General features: G+C 46.7%; 1 protein-coding gene across 1 annotated transcript; it reads right to left on the bottom strand.

The window, feature by feature from the left end:
- Positions 1-1,002: 1,002 nt before the first annotated feature.
- On the bottom strand, positions 1,003-20,401 carry raraa (retinoic acid receptor, alpha a). Its single transcript, XM_029456741.1, has 9 exons — positions 20,227-20,401; positions 16,156-16,217; positions 15,875-15,975; positions 11,598-11,873; positions 2,919-3,099; positions 2,643-2,819; positions 2,356-2,560; positions 1,992-2,150; positions 1,003-1,748 (listed from the first exon to the last, which is right to left on the bottom strand). The coding sequence occupies exons 1-9, from the start codon at positions 20,399-20,401 to the stop codon at positions 1,552-1,554; spliced, it is 1,533 nt and encodes a 510-aa protein (XP_029312601.1). The 3' UTR covers positions 1,003-1,551.
- Between the last annotated feature and the right edge of the window lie 1,652 nt (positions 20,402-22,053).

Below are 22,053 nucleotides of genomic sequence, written 5' to 3'. Positions count from 1 at the left end.
TTAACTCTCTTTGACGCGGAGCTGCTTGCGGCTCACTTGAACCTGGCGGGCTGCAAGTGGCACCTGGCTCACCATTTTCAGAAACACCATCTCTTTCTGCTACATGGCCCAAAAAAAAGCTATGCCCCGACTGGAGTGCTACCTTGTCATTCTACTGTATGTAAAACATGTTTTATAAGTGGGGGAGGTTTAAATTGTCTGTGAAAGCCACATTCTGAACAGCCAGTGATTGGTTAAGGGTCTGTCCAGTATTTAGTAGGACACACAACATGAAAGAACTTCCTTCAGTAAAATGTGCTCAAAATGTCTTTTTCTTGCATCACAAACCTATAAAACAAAAACACGTAAAAGATATTCTTAAAAAAAAAAAAAAAATCAAAAAAAAAAATCAGGTGAAGCCTAAAACTCTTCATAGTTTTAAAGAAATGAATACAGCTTATATACACAAACTCAAAGGCTACTTAAAATACACCTTAATAATGAATCTTCATTAATTTGATTTCTTGAAAGGACCTGTGACCATATCATACAACCAAGTTCATACAATCATTTTTTTTCCATTCTCTTGGAAGCAAAAAAAACAAAACAAAAACAAAAGGAAAACAAATCCAACCTGGAATAGTAGGTGATATTCATTGCGACTTGTTTTCTGTGCACATTGTGTGTGTGTGTGTGTGTGTGTGTGTGTGTGTGTGTGTGTGTGTGTGTGTTTGCATGTGTAGACTGGAGAGAAATTTCAACATCTTTTGCTTTTCCTTAATTATAATAATGTACAAATGTGATAAAACTGAAAGGTCTCTCTCAATACTCTCGATGGGTATGAAAAGATTCAAACAGTGAAGGAGTACAACAATTTCTACCCATGTCCTCATGTTCTGGACGTGTCAATCACAATAGTTCCTTAACTTTTTCTCTATATATTTATATATCTTTTGTACGAAATCTGTTTGTTTTTTTTAAGTTGGAAAAAGAGAAAAGACCCAGAGTCTTTGAGGAGGGGGGGGGGGGGGGGGGGGGGGGGTCTTTTGACAAGTCCCAAGCTTGCAGTCTGCCTCAGAGTACAACAAAAAAAGTGTCTTGTGTTCGTCAAGTCAGTCTGTACGCATCGTCCTTGATCATATATGTGTCCCGCGGTGCCCCGCCCACTCTCGGTTCCATACCAAACTGGTCGCCACCCGCATCCAGATTTGTTTCCATTAGTCTTTTAGAGAAAGGTGGAGAGGGGAGGAGCAGCAGTGGAGGAGAGAGAGTGGAGGGAGACGGAGGAGGAGTCTTCAGCAGTGTTTACGGTGTGGTCTCTCAGAGGCATCCTGTTGCCCCGGCCCGGCCCGGCCTTACCTCCCCTCACATCAGGACGGTGCTCCGGAGCGAGGGAAAGCAGATCGGGAGGTGGGGAGTTGTGTCGTAGGAGAGGAGGAGGTTGGCTCTGCCGGTCTCCTGTGTTCAGCAGTCAGGGTCAAGGGCCCCCCCCCCTCCTTCGCCCCTCCTCTTAAGAACGCCGAGGGAGGAGACAGAGAGCATCGTGAGGGGAAAGAAAAAGGTGGGCCGATACTACGGCGATTGTGTGGCTGGACTGCTTTGGGCAGAGCTAGGAGACAGACTGGGGCTGCAGCTGCCTGTGGGGGCGCCACTAGCCCGGCTGCCTGCCGCCCCGCTTTCCAGACCTTCCGAGTTCTCCAGCATCTCCTGGATGAGAGGGGGCATGGAGCCGGGGATCTCCATCTTCAGGGTGATGACACGCTCAGCTCCTGCAGGGAGGGTTGGAGAGATGGGAAAATGTAAGCAACCAAAGATCTTACAAAACACAATGCAGCTACTCATTTACTAACCCTAACCCTAACCCTAACCCTAACCACACTATGTAAGAGGGTTAGGGTTGAAAACATTAAGCAAAACTCATGGATGACATGATACCAGTTATACTTCAGCCAAACTGAACAATCATTGTATCCACTTTGTAGCATTATTCACATGTAGTTATAGTGACAGACCTTTAGCGCTGATGCTTCTCAGATCAGTGATCTTCATCAGCATCTTGGGGAACATGTGCGGTTTGTGGGGCCTCCTCCTCCTTACGTAAATCTTCAACGCCTCCAGGAGGGGCTCCTGCAGGACGTCCACCTTATCTGCCTGTTCCAAGTCCTGCCGATCTGAGGACAAACACAGAGTATTAGATACTGTCGTAACCACACTCAGCCACTAGGTGGTGCTAAATGATAGCGCAGCACAGCCACCCTACTGCTATTTCATCCAGAGACTCAGTCCAGGTCATAGCTTAAATAAAGTGGTTAAGACGATGTCACAGATTCTCAGGTAACAAAGAGAAATAATGCGTTTTGAGGAGATGTGCCAAACCTCCACACAGCAAACAGATGGCGCTGAGCAGCCCCGTCTCTGCGTCATCCATCTCCAGAGGAAGTAGCTGGTTGGCAAAGGCAAAAACCAGGTCGGTAAGGGGACCGAAGCCGGCGTTGTGCATCTGGGTTCGGTTTAGCGTGAGTCCGTCTGAGAAGGTCATGGTGTCTTGCTCCGGTGTGTAGCGCGTACAGATCCGGAGTATCTGGAGACAGCGGGGACAGAATTAGTTAGAACTTTGAACTTTGTTTGTGAATCAAAAACAAATGCTGGTGCGTTGTTCTTACCAGGATGTCCAGACAGGCGGCTTTTAGCAGAGTGATCTGGTCGGCGATGGTGAGCGTCGTGAAGCCGGGCAGCTGCTTAGCGAACTCCACCGTCTTTATGATGCACTTGGTGGAGAGTTCACTGAACTTGTCCCAAAGGTCTACGTCCAAGGACACGCGTCGTTCTGAGCTGTTAGTCTGGAAGGAGGGAGGAAGATGTTTTAGATATTTCCAGATACATTTAGTTATAAGCGCAGGTGACGAGAAGTACATATCGGCCAGCGTCTTGCTACTGACCGTAGTGTATTTGCCCAGCTGGCACAGAGAGGGGAACGTTTCCTTGTGGGCCTTGCGAACTCGGTCGATCATCCGCTCCGTTTCCGGACTCAGCACGTAGATCTCTGTGCACTCCTGCTTCTTATCATCCTTTTTCTTCTTGTTCCGGTCGTTCCTCACTGCTACAGGGAGGACAGGAGGATTACCATTTGTGATTCAAAACTTTTTGGCTTAAGTGACAAACTGCAGCTTTAATGTCGAAGCTTTGGTCCATTTAAAAAGGTGCGCTTCATACGTAGAGCCTTTCTAGAACGATTTATCTAGAAAATGATCGTCCGATGAATAAATAATGAAATGAATCGTCAGCTGCAGCCCAAATATAGAAACTGCAGTGAAAACCAAAAACTATTCGGCCTTCATCAGCCAATCATTAAACCTGAACAGACGGCTTGAGAAGGTGTTGCTACGTGCTAACAGCCGCACATAATAACCACCACGAGGTAAACTGAGATCAAGATCAAAGTCAAAGTCGTCGGCAGGGGAGGAGGCTGTGTGTGCAGCGAGCAGCAGCATCGCTTCTTTTATCCTACGCTGGAAGATAAATGTTGTGAGACAGCTCCATCGGAAAAAGGGCTATTGGAAGAAAAGAAATAACTTGAAATAATCCAATGTGGTGTAGCCTCTGGCTGAGAATAGTGTGCTCACCCCAAATGACAAAACACACCAGGCGGGGTGTTTAGCATTGGAATCCCATTACAGCCTCCATCCATTTCTCCTTTCCAGACTGGGGTGCAGTTTAGCTATGACTGGGTTGTGCGTGTGCGTGTGTGTGTGTGTGTGTGTGCGTGTGTGTTGAGGCTGGGGGTGAGAGGGGGGTGCTAGTTGATAAATAGTGGTGGGGGATGGAGCTATCCATAAGGCTGACAAATTGCCACAGCTTTCATTAGGGGTCCCGGCTAATCTAATAACATAATATGACAAATATCCTGCCTCTAATGGTTTTAAAAGGGCTCGGCTCGAGCCCATACCGGAAAAAACCTTCCAGCTTTCGCTCTCTTCCTCTCACAACTCTCTCTCTCTCTCTCTCTCTCTCTTGGTTATACAACACACACACACGCACACACACGCACACACACACACACACTCTCTTTCCTGCTCTCGTTCCATTCTCACCAATGCACACCATCTCCCCTTTCCAAAATTGTATTTCTTGTGCTTTAAATCATCCCACTTTCCTAAACTCATCTCTATCAGTTCTCGCGTGTCTACTTCCCCTCGAGGTACCTAGATTTCCCCCTAGCTGCTGACCCGAGATCAGATTTTCCTTGTCTTAATCCTAACCTTGACCATTAAGGGTGAGAGCGCTCAGGCTGATGGGAGATCAGTGTCTGTGACAGAGGGGCATGGCCCGGGGCCAGGGAGGGATGCACCACTCTGGCGCTGCCGCACATCCATCAGCCCACAGACAGGCCTCCCTGCCTGGGAGAACATGAAGGGAGGGAGGAAGGCGGGGGCTTGAAGTCTGATGCTGCACTATGTTATGGCTAAGCACTGCTCGCCACAACAAGAAGAGAAGACGAGCCCGCTGTGCAGAAAGAGCATGGTGATGCATTATTTGCTGGCTATTTTGTTATTTATATGTACGCACGTGGATATGCAGCAGGACAAAGCAAAGTGTGACTCAGAAGCCCATATTAGTACGTTATGATGGGACAGATTTAAAGCAAATAAATAAATAAAATGCTTCCCACTTCCATTTACTTTAATGAGCTAATTATGTGTTAGTTAGGGAAGGAACACCCTCTTTAGGCAACTCTCAGCTTCTGAGCCCAGTCACATCAAACTGAACATATTTGGATCAGCCCTGCTTGTGGCGCTGATTGGGAATCTGCGTCCTGGCTGCCATGGGGAGGAGGCAGGGGGCTGCGGTGGGGGGCTGCAACACAGTCGATGTCCAATTAATTCACAAATAAAAGTGGGGCATCCCTAGCGCCCAGACATTACCCGCGCTGACAAATTGGCAGCACAATCATAAGCCGCACAACACAATTTAATGAAGTCATTAAAGAACTATTAGGCACGACTGACGATCTGTCATGGCGAATTGCCACATGCAATAACTTGGGTTGGGGGGGGGGGGGGGCGGGGGGGACTGCAGCTGGGGAGCAAAAATGAAAGAAATACTGCCTTGCTTTTTTTTTATTATGTCTGTGTGTGTGTGTGTGTGTGTGTGTGTGTGTGTGTGCATTTGATGTTTGTGTGCGAGCTAACTTACAGCGATGCATCTTTCAAAATGCATTATGAGAATATGAATGCTAATGGGGGAACTTGCATCCTGGATTGTTTGCTGTTACGTGTTCATTGCATAAAAATGATTTACAAGAGGCGGTGTGTAACGTGTACAGAATACTGTGACAGCACACACACACAGCCATCACTCAATCATTTGTTCTCATAGTGGATTTCAGCTGCAGTGTGCAGTTAATGGACAATTTCTGTTAGTGGCTCGGTGTGTGTGTGTGTGTGTGTGTGTGTGTGTGTGTGTGTGTGTGTGTGTGTGTGTATACAAGACAGAGAGAGGTGGGCAGACAGGGATAATTCGTGTGAGGAAAATTAAAGCGCTGGCAGCTCGTCCATCACACAGATTAAATTCAATGGAAAGATAAAAATGTCAATGTTCCCCCTGCTCCTGCTGCTCGCAGCGCAGAGCCACCGTCGACAGTGATGAAACTTTCTCCCTCTCCCTGTCCTCCAGCTTCTTCTTCCCCCCCCCCCTCCTCCCCCCTTCTGCTCTCTCAACTTTAGATTTTCATTCTCACTCGCATGGAGTTCAATACTCCTTCCTCTCGCAGCCTTCATCTTTCTCTGCTATCCTGCCTATCTGGCTGATGTTATCCTCCCCTCGCGCTGTTACTCCATCATTCTTTGCTTCATCTTATTTTACTTTTATTACTTTTTCTGCCGCTGAATAACACCTTCCTCGAGGAATATGTGGGTGATCGCTTTGTGGGGGAGGGAGGTACTGAAGTACGGCGGTTGGTCTGAACTCACCAACATAAATTCAGTTTTAAGGATTGTGCAACTGAAGCATAAGATCATCCCTGAAGATTCAAAATGGAGAGTAGTGGGAATAAAGTTACTTAGCGGAAATGCTCTTTAAATATGGCATCTCATACACATATTTATATATATATATTTAAATATATATTTAAATATATATTTTAAATATATATTAAAATATATATTTTAAATATATATTAAAAAATATATTTTAAATATATATATATATATATATATATATATATATATATATATATTATTTTTTAAATATATATTTATATATATATATATTTTTTTAAATATATATTTTAAATATATTAAAAACAAAGCAAAATCAGAAACCTTCTCAGATAGTAGAGAAATATATATATATATATGACCTGTAATTATAGTTTTATGCAGCAGAAATGTGTGACCCCCATGTTGGGGACCACTGTGCCAGGCAAAGGGCAACGTGTGTAGAACAACATATTTCATGTATCTAAATGCAATTGCAAACTTTCTTTCCTTTCATGATTTATTCTACGTTAACCTTCATTTCGACCACAAGTCTTGGTCTTCTGTAACCACACACTGTCAGGTGGATGATAATGTGGCACCAGGCTTACAGGCGTTTCCCTTGTAACCCTCCACTTGCTCCTAACACCCCCCCCCTCCCCCTCCTCTCCTTCTGACGCCGTCTTGCTTGGCATTGCCACCTGGCAGCAGGCCTGGCACTGTCGTCTGGAACTGTCTGCTCACAGACACAAGGTCACCCAGGCGCCCCCCCCAGCGCCAGCAGGGGGTCCACCTTCTGTGTGTGCAAGTGTGTGAGAGTGTACGGTGTTTAAGTCTTGCTGTCCGAGTGCATTTCTGTTAAAGCGTTTTTATTCATATCAGTTTGTGTTTGTCACCTTGCATGTGCATAATTTGAGTGTGTGCAGGTAAATTATGCACAAGCATGCATTTGTGTGTGTGTGTGTGTATGTGTGCGCGCATGCGTGCGTGCGTGTGTGTGAGAGAAAAGCAGAGAGACTCCCTGCTGGCCCCAGATGGCCAGCCTCTCCTTCCTCACCAGCCCAGACCAGCTTCAGGCCAAAGTCACTGCTGAGGACACCAAGATGAGCAATCGGCACACTCTGCACAAGATGACCGCAATCAGAAAAAAGCATTACCGTTAAACTAAAAGCAGCCGAGCAAAAGATGGCTCGCAATGTATCCCATAATAAAATTTCAAGCCTCCATTCCATTCAGAAAAGCAATTTTAGCTGTTTTCTTTTGTTCAGTGTTACTTATTCACCACTAGATGGCTCTCCAACTCCAGTCTATCCTACTGTAGTGTGTGTGTGTGTGTGTGTGTGTGTGTGTGTGTGTGTGTGTGTGTGTGTGTGTGTGTGTGTGTGTGTGTAAAAAAGCTGGCTGCTGTGATCCTTCTAACCATGATTAATGGCCCCATTCAAAGGTAAGGAGCTCAGTGGATAACTTCTTTTACTGTAAGCCACAGTGCTGTGGCACGGGGAGTGCTCCCTGCACTCACTGTACCAGAAAGATGAGGTAAATAGCAGCGAGAAGACAGGAGGCGGAGAGGGATGGAGCTACGGCGGCTGACTGCATGTGCTTATTATCAATATATGTTCTATTACTAAGCATTTATCATTATTCAGGAGTACATATGTGTCATATAATCACAAGCATCCAGCAGCGGATGACATCACTGACCCACATTAAGAGGCAGGGGGGGGGGGGACTGTGAGAGAGCGGGGAGGGAGGAGAAACAGGGACTGATAAAAATAGAGAGGGCATCTGAGGAGAAGGAGGCAAGCATTTAAAAAAGCCGTGCGTGCTGACATGTTTGCTTCCACTCGCAGAATGTGAGAAGGTGTAACCTCCCTTTGTCAACTCTCTCAAATTAATAAAACCCTTCCAAGAGTGACTTACGGCCGAGACACCTTATGGCACACGATTCAAGATCAAGGTCACCGTTGGATCATAACACCCGAGTGAAACCGCAGCCTCTTTAATGTTACCGCTCTGACTGTGAAAATGGCTTCATGAAACATTAAGCCTCTCTTTTACAGAGTGCTGGTTAATTATAGCATTGTGCGTGAGTGGATGACTGCGTGCGATAACAAACTGCACTCGTACATACCAGGAGCCAGGGAGAGGTACCAAAGCAACATCAAACCTGGGCCTAACCCGGTCCACAAACTCCCCAACAAAAGCCTTTAATGTTAACATGCAAGCCGTCCCACAGCCACTTAGGAAGAGTGCAACAGACAAATAAGCTTCTATTCCCTCTATTCACGTAAAAATGAAAAGGTCAACGACATTACAAGCAACCTGTAATAAGAAGCCAAAGGGTCAGAGGCCTGAAAACATTCCTGTGACCTTAAAGTAATCACTAAGTGCTGGAAGCGACACAAGAATAGACAAAAGAAAAGTCTTTTTAAGAAGTTGATTTTGAGAACATACGACTTAAATTAGTCAGAGATCGTAAACACTTTTTAAACAATCCCAGGCGAAGAAATACTGCCAAATGTAATGCACGCCATGATTCTGTCCGCCTGCGCTGAAATGACATCCAATCACATTAATCAGACCCTATTCATCTTTATTGAGCCGAGTGCCACACACAGTGCCTCTCAGTGTTTGGAGGCCCTCATGAATGCTTATGCTGGAGTGTTTGCTCTCCACTCACTCTTAACAGAGAGGTTATCTGCCTATTGATACTCGCTAATCCAATGTGACTGGCAGCATTCAAAGACCTTCGTTCTTAAGCGCATATTTAACAGTGGAGGAAGCAGGTCATAAATATGGAGGGGGCCGAGGGCTATTTGCATTAGAGGGCTGAAGTGGACTAGTGGAGAGGCCAGGAGGAGGTGGAGAAGAAGAAGAAGAAGAAGAAGAAGAAGAAGAAAAAGAGTGAACAAGGGATCAAGAGAAGAGGCTCTGGGGAGGAGAAGAGAGGATCACCAGGGACACGCTTTGTCATGTTAAACTGCCTCTCTCTCTCTCTCTGTCTCTCTCTGTCTCTCTCTGTCTCTCTCTCTCTACAATAGTCAATCACAGGGGGGAAAGGATTACCAGGCTCTGATCAGTGTGATTGTGGAAGTGGGGGGGAAACGCCGCGAGTGCAGCTTGTGTTCGATAACCCTAAATAATGTTCCTCCTCACCGGGCCGTTCCTCTTAAAGGAATCAAGACACCCATTTAGGTTTGTCACTTCACGTACTCGTCAACGTGACTTAGCGCTAATAGTTAAACTTGCTTGTACTTTCCCCTGCGCGTCATGCCTGAGCAGGCTAACGTACATTCCTCGACTGTACATGAAACCCATAATGACATCAGCTCCCTTCATAAATTAGCACAAAACACCCATGTCAAGTTTTGGAGTTGAAAGCATATGATTGAGGATGTAAGTGGAGGTATTTGCGAGGGTGTGGACAAGAAGATGCAGTAAGCCTGCCATTATCCTGTCACTAGTCTGTTAAAGAGCTCAATAATGCCGGGGACTCTGGGAGGTTACTAGGTCACCGCTGGGGTTAAAATGGCCTAAAGACCCAGAGGAGACAGCTGACATATTTAGAATAGCCAGACACAGAGGAAAACAAGCCAGCAGCACATTGATGAGACAGAAACTAAGCAAACAACAGATTGTTCATACACACACACATTCTACTGATTCATATGCTGAAATTACTAGGCTGCACACGTCACCAGAGACCTCTGAATAAAGTGAGGCGGCAAATGCACTAAAGATCACAGCGGTAGCTTTTAAACCTGAGGCTCACGACTGCACTGGCAGCTAGTGCTCTCCTGCTCATGCCCCCTAATGATGACTGATGACACGCATTTGATTCAGCTGTCTCGATGTGTAGCGTCGGGGGGCTCCTTAGTGGAAGATTTGGGAAGAGCGAGAGGAGAGAACGGGTGGGCGGGGAGAGGCAGACTCATTTGTCTTTAGTGTCAGCGCTAATGCAGAAAAATAAAAAATTAAAAGTGAGGTGCTTGTCGGCAGCACCGGGAGGTTAAGTTAGCTCGCTGCTTAGAAAAAATGGCTGATGAGAGCAGGCGGAGTCATCAGGGGAGCGCAGTGGGATGTTACTAGAAATTTAATGAAGGACATGTTTAGCTTCCTCGAGTATGGGCTGTGCTTTCCCCTCCTTCCCGTGTGTGTGTGTGTGTGTGTGTGTGTGTGTGTGTGTGTGTGTGTGTGTGTGTGTGTGTGTGTGTGTGTGTGTTGTCTGTGCCTCCACAGACACTAATTTCCTGCATGGATCCCTGACCTTTCCACAGAGCCTGGAGGGAGCCATTTGATCATCACACACTCACACACACACACACACACACACACACACACACACACACACACACACACACACACACACACACACACACACAGTTGATCTCTCGCTACAGTGATCTCTCGTCTAAAATAATTAGGTCTTTCACAGATGGAATATAAAATGAAAAGCATTTGTAATATTAAAGGATAAAACATTGTTTCAGCCGACAATGTCATCGGTCGACTGGTTCATAGAAACAGCCTGTGGAGGAACACTGGCAGAGCTACAAACAGCGCTGGCTTATTGATTCCTGTTCTGGTTGTCATTTATCATTGCTCCAGATTATGACGACAGTTTTTCATATTTATGCGCGTGTAGAAACTTCAAATACATGCTTGATGTAAAGATGTAATGCTCTATGTTCTTCTTCAAGGAGCAAACCGCAGCAGATAATTATCTATAAAGGAACACTTCAATCAGAACACTATGCGTCCATGTGTAAAGAGTTAAACATGCCTGTTCCATCTGTAAGTGCACGTGTGTGTGTGTGTGTGTGTGTGTGTGTGTGTGAATGAAAGCTAGCATGAAAAGACTATAAGATTGCATGCATGTACAGGATCATGCGTGCTGCCGATGCACACACACACACACACACACACACACACACACACACACACACACACACACACACACACAGGCCTGCCAAAGCAATGAGAGGAAGTAACCTGAGCAGAGCCTCAGGTGAGCCTTGTGTTAATGCTCCCAATTCTCCCTCCTGTCCTCGTTCCCTCTGGGGTCCAGTTAACCCCAGCTGGCCTCTGTCGACTCTCTGCGCTGTGACCGGGGCCTCATTATGACCCTGGGGGTGACTGGGTGATGCTTATTGCGACCCAGTTCCTCTGCAAGTAGGAACCCACGCCTCTCCCAGTTAACTCTGTCCATTAAGCTAAGTGGGGCCTATTAATTATTCAACACTTTCCAATGTATAATTCAGGGGATGAGGGGACCTGTCATGAATAGCGACACACACAGGTGAAGAAAGAGTCCCGTACTTTCAATTCAGAGTCGACTGTAATATTACACATTGGTAGGACAGCTTGATTAATGTGATGAGGGGGGCGTTGTGATGGCACAACAATCCCAATGTCAGTCTGTGATGAATAAATAAATAGAAAGAGATAAGACAAGATGGAGAGATGGAGAGTCGCAGGAAGTGAGATGACGAGGAGAGAGGGAGAAAATGAGACACGTTGCACTAATATATCTTGATTTATAAAATCACACTGAATTGAACAAACGGAGCAGAGAAGAGAGCAAGAGAAAATGAGGGCAGAGCATTCAAAGTGTGAGAAGGAGAGCTTTATAGAGCCCCCCACCCTCCTCCCTCTGCTGTGTAGGCGTGGGTCCTGGGGGAGCCACCGATGTTAATACAGTTATTAAGCCTCTCCACTGAAGCCTGCTCCACCTCCCCAACCCTCAGCATCAAGGAGCTCTCTCTGCCTGCCAGGCAGCGGGCGAGCTCACTTTCTTCTACAATGAGATCAAACAGTCCCAAGTAGGCCACCTCAGGGGAAGCCAGTGATGGAGCTTCACGTTGAGCAGTGAGGGCAGGTGGGGTTGGGTATGCCAAGCCCAAGGAGCATCCCAGCAGGCTTTAGGGAGGGTGGGAGGAGGGGTGGGGGATATGCTTCAACCTTGCCGTAGTTCCTCCTTCCCTTCCTTCTTATTTAAAATCAGCTGACCAAGATTCCCATGCATCTCTTCCTGGTTTTGGGGGATTACAGCCACGAAAGGCTTTAGCAAGCATATGTGCTAGAGCGGATTTCTTCTCTCGCTGGCTTCAGACGTGGAGGTTGACTTGAGGTGTGGAGAAGGTGAGGCTGGGTGGCCCGGTTAGACATGAGCACTGTAGGCTAGACTTTCATGTGCAGCTGAGAGGGGAAACCCTCTCTGAAGGGATCCTAGCTAGTCGCCACAGCACAGTGACATGTGGGTAGGTGCGCGTGTCTAATCGCTGCCTTACATCCAATCCATAATTCACACGGGGCAGAGAAGATTAGTGTTGCCACTCTTGCCTGTAGCCAGGAGGGGCACATTTGGGCAGCCATGCAGCTTTGCACGCAAGGTTCTAAGTGAAAAGCGCTGGTCGGCTTAAGCTGCCATCTATCTGCTCTCACTGTTTAACATCTCTATTTCTGAAAAGGCTCAATTTTGAACGAGCTAAAACATGATGAGGCCGGGAGAGTGGAAACGGGTTTTGCCAAGGCAACTGGGACACGCACATTATTACAAAACAAACTGCAAAATAACTGAGACATGGGGCTATTGTCTCATCATGACACTTGATACAAATAAAGAAATTAGAGTGAGGAATGGATAAAGAGATGGGCAGGATAAAGACATATGCTGCAATGTGCTAAATAGGACGGGGATATAGGTCATTCTGTACCAGACTCAATGTGCCAACGCTGGCCTATTGGCAGCCATTGGATGAAGGCCAAGGCTCCATCGGTCGCACTAGAACACTAATAATATCAGCCTTTCCTTCTTCCTGGCTGATGTCTCCCTTCCCCGTTCTTTTCCTCCCCATTTGCTCTGCAGTGCTTTTTGTTCAAAGTAGAAAAGGGCAAAAATCCAGAGGCCAAAAATGACATTAAACCCCCTGAAAGGCTCCACAGAGATTATTTGAAAATGCCAGCTCTCCCAGAGCCTCCCCCCCCCCCCCCCCCTTCTTCTCCCGATGCCCGAGATCTCTCTCTCTCCTCCTCTTCTCTCCCCCACCTCCCCTACCGCTCGTTTTCTTTCAGCTGAAAGGTGCTGACAGCCCAGACACAATAATCCAGCTCTATTGTGGAACCGGCACAGAAGCAACGGTGCTGTGCAACGGCACTATCATTTGGAGCACTACACAATGGTGTATATGTGCAAACGGCAACGCATTAAGACAATAAATTGGCTTAACTCTCCAGTCATCGTCTAAATTACTCAAGTGTGAAAGTGTAACTAAATACACAATTTAGACTCCTGCAGAACAAATGCCCCTCTTCACTCTTCACTCTCTCTTTTCTGCCCGCCCTTCGTCTTTTTGGCCTACTATAAAAAGCTTTCCTCAAGTTACTGTTAAAACTCCCGTGGAATAACAGAATGTGCCCTCTCCTCTCTAAGTGCTGCATGGTTGCACATTTCCCCATCAGCCCGCCCCCCCCTTCCCGAAATCTGAAGGAACATCCGGGCCTGCGGGCGCTTTTGGAAATAAGATGACTAGGAATGAGGAATACACAAAAGACATGTATGTGTCTAGTTTCATCCAGAGAGGAGGGCACATGTCATTCTGAGAGCTGTATCTGTTTCTATCCCAGCCCTGTGCATTGTCTGTACGAAGCTGTCAGAAACGATCAAACATCACACAGGGCACCAACTTAACCCGTCCAGGAAGTAGCATCACAGAGGGTTGTGACATTTATTTGTCAATGAGTGCTCCTCAGCATCTGACATGAGCACTTAATTACCGAGATATCTCTCTCTCTCTCTCCCTCTGCCGAGGTACTTCACTAACAATGGCCCTGATAAGACACTACAGGTCGCGGCGAAGGTTAGACAATACGTCTCTCTGAAACGAAGGGGCCGCTTGATATCAGAGCGCGTCCCTTTTAACACACAGTGGGCTCTATTCATAATAAACCGGATCCAGTTGTTTCGGTCTCTTGTCATTCACCCCTCTTAACCTACACGTGTTGGGATATGCTTAGCTACAGGGCATCTCCCAGTTCACACAATGCTAATATCACAATCAGGGTTACAGGGAACAAGCAGCCGGTAACCCGAGCAGTCAGTCGAACATGCCGTCCTATCCGTCACTACACTTCTTCCTTCCCACCTCCGCCGCACTGTTGGCAGTCTATTTCATCCCGGTCCCAGGTGGGCCTTTAAGAGTCAAATGTCAGAGGCCGGGCTCCAGCTAGACACGTAATGAATATGAAATGATTCAGAGGGGCTGTGGGAAAGAGAAGACAGTGGCGTCCAGACAGACCAAGCTCCTCTGTCACTAAGTGGGAGCAGATTGAGCCCGGCTGGACATGAGAGAGAACCGAAGAGGAGATGATAAACAATAAGGATATCTAAAGTTACTTCAGAAAGAAGCTTCCATAAATCAAGACATACAGAGAGGGCTCGTCTTCCTCCGAACGTGCCCTGTGTGCTCCCTGGGGGCATGTTAAAGACACCAACACCAGGTCTCATGAAAGGGAGGTAAATAAGGACTCCAGTTAGCAACCGAAAGGAGATCGTCTCAAACACGACATTTCTTCCATCTTATCCGTCTCAGGATCTGCTAGCTGATTAATACAAGCAGAAGTGTAGCCAAGGGGACTTTGTGTTTCTGTGTGCACATCCCTCCCTCTTTTATCTTCCATGGAACACAAACATTAGCCAGGGCACAGCGTTCTGCTCCTTAGTTAACATCGCTGACTGAGACGGCAGCAACACGGTGCTATTTTTCGCCCAGACAGCAGAAGAACGGCCGGGCTCTCGTATTTTTAGCATACTAACCTCTACCCTATTTTCTCGGCTGTCCCGCTCTTAAAATAGAAGGGCATTCCACTGCGGTGTATGTGTGTTTGTGCGTGTGTGAACTTCTTGGAGGTGTACACAGTTGTCATCCATGTGATGTTAACACAGATCCCCCCCCACAGGGAGACTGGGGATGAGTATGTCGGTGGAAGCGGGAGACCCTGTGCTTTGGCCTAGAGCGAGTGGCTTGAGAGAGAGCGAGAGTGGCTGACTGCACAGGAGAGGCAGGCAGTGGTCGTCCACAACTGATGAAACAAGGCAGCATTCTATGTAATCACTCTATATATAGCGGATGTTGGCAAAAAGGGGGGGTTGGAGGGCAGGAAGTCTTGTAAAATATGAGGGAAAATTAGGGCAGGCGAGCATTAAAGATTAATCGTGACACTGACTGCCCGGCTCAGGCTTGCCATGCGGTGAATGCCACCATGGAGATGGGAAACAGAGAGGGGGGAGAGAGAGAGAGAGAGAGAAAGGAGACACTTTGGGAATGAAAATGCCTCGCAGATGAATTCTGGGGTGATGAATGTCCCTGGTTCAATACCCAGATGAATTTATGTGTGTTCCATTATGAGAGGGTGGGGATGAAACAAGGAGATAGGGCGGAGAGATGGGAAGGGGAGAGCGAGAGAGAGAGAGAGAGCCCTCAATGTGCCGGTGAGCTAGCCATGCAGAGCTCATTGCGAACAAGCCATCTGTAGAGATAAGTAAAGAAGTGATTACAACAGGCCCAGCTCAATTTCTGACAGTTGACGCTCGACTGCCCCCGTAGAGCCGAATTGATTTAAATGAAGAAGCTATGAATATTTTAGAGGGAAGAACCCCCCCCTTTAACCTGAACTGTTTCGATCTCCCTCTCACCCCTGTACGCGTGTGTATGTGTGTGTGTGTAACAGGACTGACACGGGGGAAGACTGTAATTATTGATAGTGAGATTACGGCCCTATGTCACAATTTCTGCAATCAACTGCCTTTTTTTAAGCCCCGATGAATCAATGGCCTGGATCTTTTCAGTCCGCCCTGCTTTGTTCATCAAAGTGGACTTTGGCGTATACACAAACCCTTGTTTGGGGATTTAGTGACAAACCGAACTGGTGTACAGTACTCTCCGACTGATGACTCCAGGCTAATTCTCTCTACAAGCAAGCCGGGGCCCAATCGTGTGGGGAATGAGCGCGTGTTCACAAACTGCACAGACAAAACAAAATGCTGAATTTCTGACACGCTCAACATGGAGAGCCGCTGCATTATGCCACCATCAGGAGAAAATTAAAGTTGCCACCCAGCCACTACAGTATTGTCTGAGCGTGTCTTAAAGCCAAGGTGAAGGACCGCACCCACTCGTTACACCTTCACGAGATGACTTACTGCGCTATCAAACACACACCTGTCTCCGTTGATCCTGGTGACATCCCAATCTGAGGGCATCGCTACAAGTACACAAATGTTTCAATAGTAGATGATGAATCACATAAAAAAACAAAAAAAGGGCAGCAACAGCTTTGAAGGTTGGTGGCAAGGTGCCGTTTGGGGAGCGAGTGATGGCAGGTTGTGAAATGCTGCCCTGCGGCCTTTCCCAGGAGAGCGGCGGCAGCAGAGTTGAACTCCCTTCACCCCTTTGCCATTACCAACATACCTTGAAGACAAAATGTGTTATTGATGTTCACCTGAAGGTGAAAAGAGGCGTGTTTCTGTTGACATACTGATCTCTCTCTCTCTCTCTCTCTCTCGCACACACACACACACACACACACTTTCCGTGGCGTTCCAGGCGTTCCGGCTACTAAATCACTGTCGCCATTGGCTGAAAGGGGTTAGGCAGACGTGGCACAATAAGGAGGCTGCCTGACGCTTCCCCTCTCAGAACAGGAGACCTTGCCTCAATGCTGTCCATCCATCTCACCGGTTCCATCAATTTGGGATCAACAAAGCCCAGAGAGGAAAGGTCCATTCTCTCGTCAGCACGTCCATAAAATAAAACAAGGCTCGGGGACTTGGCGTTAACATTAAAGGACAAAGACTCCAGTTTAGGAATATTAAAGCCTGGAATTTGCATTATTGCGTCATGTCAACAAAGTCACAAGTTGTAATTTTACAAAAGTTTTAAGCAGCTTTGCCAAGAAATCCTGAGTGGATTAATCAAGAAAATAAATGTGGCGCTTTATGTTCGGCCTTAATGGACGACCTTTTCTCCAGCTGTTTACGACAGCAAACCTCTCTTCAATGTCAAAACCTCCAACGCTCGACTTAATTCTGCTTGAGGACATGTCTCGCTTCTCTCTGTTTACGCTCAGCAAACACTTGGCAAATGAAATCTGCATGTATAAATAAAAAGGGGAGGGCGAGGAATTGATATTCGCAGTTCTTTCGCAAGGCCGACACCGATCTGCTGGCCTGCAGAACGTACACACACACACACACACACACACACGTCCGTCCACAGTTTTCAATGTTGCTACCTAACAGCACAAACAATTAGGGACACTCTTGCTGCTGCAGCTTCTCAGAAAGCCAAAAGAGAAACCACATGGGTTTGTGCTTCACCAGGAAAGCTCAAACTTTCTTGCTTTTTTCCCCCCTCTTTAAAAGAATCCACTCCAACCAACCTCCCCCTTCATCATTGCCCAAAATTGCTCCTGCTCTTACAGTCCGTTGCACCGAAAAACAATAAAATACCATCTGGTTTTTCTCGGGTCTACTCTCCTGCTAGGCAAAAGGACTTCCGCACTTAAATACCACATGAGTCAGATTAGGCTGCCGGTCACTTGCCCCTCAGACACAAAGCGTTCGTTTCCAATAGCCCCACTGGAAAGGCTCGGCCGTCAGAAGACAAACTAGCTAAAGCTTGCCCTTCTCTCTGCCTCGTCTACTCTGTATGGAAAACCCGGGTGACCGCTTTCTTTCGTACGGTGGACAGCCTGAGAAAAACAACAAAGAAGCAAGAAGCCTGGTTGAAGAGGCTGGTTAGCATTTGAGCCCACCATGGAACCCCCCCCCCCCCCCCCCATCTTTTAGTGTGTGACAGTCATGTGAACAAGGCCATACACATTCTTTCATGCATGAGCCCATAATTGCTGTAAGGATTCTGACAAGCACTCAGGGAAATAATCAAGTGCATTTAATCTGCGCGGCCAAAGCCCTTTCACCATAAAGATCCAGCATTGTTGCTGTGCATGTATCCAGGTTATAAGCTTTGCTGACCCCGTCTGGGACTGGAAAAGACCTGCGCTGACAGCCGCTGGATGTAAACAGTCAAACGGGCTAAAGTGGCAGCATCCTTAAAGAAGTAATAACGCCAGGGATGATATGATATGATCTGGATTTGCTCCAAGCCACTTAATGGGTCCAGGAGGCCGTTTACTTCGGCAAAGATGTCATTGAGTGCACTCCGAGAGCCAAAGAGCTCGTCTGTAAAGCCCGTAATGAATAGTTAGACCCGATGTGGAGAGGTTGAAAAAACAAGAGGACCAAAAAGGAAAAAAGAACTGAAGGGGGTAAAAACATTTTTAAACTCCACCAGCAATCTGTTTCCAAACCCACGTGCAGAGGATAACATACCATGAGACTACTGTCTGTGAAGCTGGTGTTTAAAAAAAAAAGCAAAGAAAGAGACGAAGCCAGCAGATGTTTTTGGGATTGTCTCGTGCTTTTGAGCCTGACTGCTTTGGATTCCTGCTTAAGAACGGGAGGTTAAAAAAAAAAAAAAAACTTGCTCCTCTTGTGTCTGTTTTGTTTTGTATCCCTATGATCCAATAAGCCTCTCTGCCACGTGATGACACTAACGGATGTTGTGCCTCCCTCCCTCCCGCTGCTCCCTGGTTGTGCACTAAATTTTTTATTACATTCAAGCAGTAAGGCAAAGAGCAGCTATGCTAACCCCCCCCCCCCCACACACACACACACACACACACACTGCAACTCCTCCGTTGAGCAACACAATGTGGAGTCGAGTAAGGGATCAGAGGTCTTTTCCTGGGCCAAACCCCCACAGTCTCCCTGAGACGAGCTCACATGGTTTGAATCAATGCTGCCACTAGAGTTCTTTAGTGGGTCAGTTCGATAAATACTATGAAGCCTGCTGGTTAGTTTTACTTTGACTAACGCATGCCACTTGTCATTTTAGTTAAAAGAAATGTCTTATTTCATGCAACAAGCAGTGAAAAAGAATACAGCTACAAACATAACCCGCTTTTTTTTTTCCCGTTGCTGCCAAACATCAGAAATTCCCTTTGTCGTGTGTTTTCTATAGTCTTGCGACGAGGAGGAAATTGGCCCTTAAGAGCCTGTGGAGATTCCTGCCTTTTACACTCCTTCAGCTGTGAAAGACAACAGAGCCATCTCTTCCATAAAGGCCTGCTCGAGCTTTGTGCCGTGCAGCTCATTTGAGGTAAAGAATGGGAATGGCCTTGGTGATACTTTGTTGTCGCAATAAAACTCTCTCTTATTGCAGCAGATACCCTATCAATAAACTGAAATCTCCCATTACTGGCAGTGGTTACTCAACTCAGGAGGAAAAGAAAACCTACACCAATCTCACACACACACACACACACACACACACACACACACACACACACACACACACACACACACACACACACACACACTTATTCAAACTAAGTCTTACTGAGGTATTAAAAGCATCATCAGACACTGACATGCTATTTCTAGACATGGCAGAAAGGCCTGTCTCGGGCAGGAGCCTACACATATTCATTTCTGGTTGTATTTATTATAATTATATATTATATATATATATATATATATTATATATATATATTATGTATATGTATATGTATATATATATATATAACCCACTGGTTTAAAATACATTAGCGCAAATCCTGATTGGCACATTAAACAGACAGCACTGTCCAGCCCAGGCCGTGCTGCTCAGGAACTGTGGCCTGTGGGTGCAGCTATCCAGATTACCAGAGGGACCTAGGGATAACACTGGCAGGAAAGTTTGATCTGATTAACGTTGGCATGGCTTGCAAAACCTTGTTTGTATTAAGTGCATATTTCTGGAACGCAAAAAGCTTTGGATAACGTGGCCTGGATCAGAGCGCCGCAGTCTCTCAGACGTTTCTCAGAAAAGAAAAAAAAAACCCAGCCAGGGCGCATACAGAGGCAGAAGAGAGAGAGAGCTGAAAGTGGGTCAAGTATATATAATGCAGTTATGAAGCTCGGTGATGGTGAACATGCAACGCTGTTTGGCACATATTACCTTGTTTAAATTATTGAGATAAAACAGGTTGGTAACACGGGAATAAAAAAAGGCCTTATAATAACGAACAGTCGTGTGATTAACAAAAACACACACACACACAAAATGACACGCCATTCATACAAGATATAAACACACATACATGGACACAGAGGCTTTAACTTCATCAATTAGTGAAATGAAGTTGGAGGAGGCAGGAAAAAGGCACCTACAGTGATTGGAGCCGTTCCAGTGCTGGTTTCTGATGGACGTGCTGTAGGGATGGGGCGCTCCGGGCACCAGTCCTTTCTCTGGGATCAAGCATCCTCTGCTCTGGTTGTAGTAATCCATCATTAAAAACGGGTTCGGGCTGGGAGTCAGTCCCACAACGTCCACACTCTCATACATCATACGAAGCAGGACGATAGCCGGGGATTATTATCAAAACACGAACTATTGTCGAGCACGCAAGGAAAACACGAGCTATGTGGTGATCAGCTCGCCGCCAGCAGAGGTAGAAACTGTGGGGGCCAAACGTGTGTTGAGGGGGGGGTGGTGGAGGGGGGAAACTGCATTAAAATCGTAGGAAAAGTGGTAAATCCAAACACAGCGGGAACATTTGAACATTTGGCATCTTCTTAAAGCGCTGTATTAATCGGAACCCAAAACCCGAGGCAGTGAATCCTGTGTCTGAAGAAGCCTTAATCGGCTGCGCTCAATTTGAAAACATAATTTAAAAGAGCAGTCTGCATGGTGTCCTAATGCAAGAAACGCCGGCTGGGAATATGCGCAAAAAATAATAATAAACAGATCCAAAAAAAAAAAAAAAAAAAAAGACCCGAATAACTTCAGCAGAATGTATTGGTCCTTTCGGCCTTGCTCAAACACAGAGCAACATCTGAGGCTGTATCCACACCATAAAGAGAAAATAAGCCCAATAAATTCCCAGGAAAGAGGACACAAATCTCCCAAGTCCGTGTAGACAACACAGGGAAATGATCAATGGGATGAAAGCGCAAATATCATGGAGAGGAAATTCCGTCTAGTTGCAGTTTGTCCTTTGGGTTTACGGTCGGTTGTCCCGTTTGCGCCCGCCAGCCGTGGGTGGACTCCTGTCAGCCCCGTAAATGAACCGGTCTCCCTCCGTGCGCGAGGCTACAACAAGCGGCGGCAGACCCGCTCTCCGATATCCAGGGTCCCATGAAACATGCAGCACTGCCTTGTTTGTATTCGGAGAGAGAGAGACGCCTAAATCATTCCCACACCAAATCGTGCGGCTATCATGTTCTGCAAAAATGTGACAAGGCACAGCAGCTGAGGGCTTTGGCTCCACCTCCACCAGGCTCTTTTTCTTTTTTCCCCTTCCTACCCTCAGCCTCCTTTCATGCGTTGCTCCTCCTACGTTTAACCCCTTCAGGGACGTCACCATGGATCTCCCCTCTCTCTAAGCCCGGGCTCTGCATGGGACTGTGAGGGGAGGGGAGGGGAGGGGAGGGGAGACCGCCGCCCTCCTCTCAAAATTGAGGTGCCAGGGCTTTAAATAAAAAAGTATTCGCGAGCATGATTAGGTTATATAAGCTCAGTAATGAGTCTTTCACATCTTTAATGAGAGTTGCAGCAGACTGTATCTCTCTTTTTCCTGGAAGTTCCCTTCTATAGTTCTCACTCTTTATTCGGGCTCCTCCTTCCAACTAATTTGACCCTTTCCCCCCATGTTCTCATCAGTCCCTACCCTCCGATTTTCCCCCAGCCCTGTCTCCCTAATTTGCCTAATGCTATGCGCCTGAACTTTTCCTGAACCCAGGGAAGTAGGCAGCCTCACCTCCTGGTGACCCACTAGCTGACTCGGATTCGCCTTTCTGGCCCGCTCCCATCCCACATTATTCAAGGTTTCCCACCTTGTACACTCAGTGTTACACCATTACACTTCTCCTCGAGTGCTGCCCAGAGAGGCGCCCCCCCCCAGTTCACCCAGCGCACATAAAGCAACACAAGTGGAACCCAGTCATGGTAACTGACACTTTTCTCACAGTGTAGTGGAATTAAGTCCAGGAAGTTGT

The sequence above is a fragment of the Cottoperca gobio genome, chromosome 19 (assembly GCF_900634415.1).
Source record: "Cottoperca gobio chromosome 19, fCotGob3.1, whole genome shotgun sequence".
NCBI classification, from domain to species: Eukaryota; Metazoa; Chordata; class Actinopteri; order Perciformes; family Bovichtidae; genus Cottoperca; species Cottoperca gobio.
Note: the sequence above shows the minus strand (reverse complement) of the source record. Positions and strands in the feature narration are given on the sequence as shown.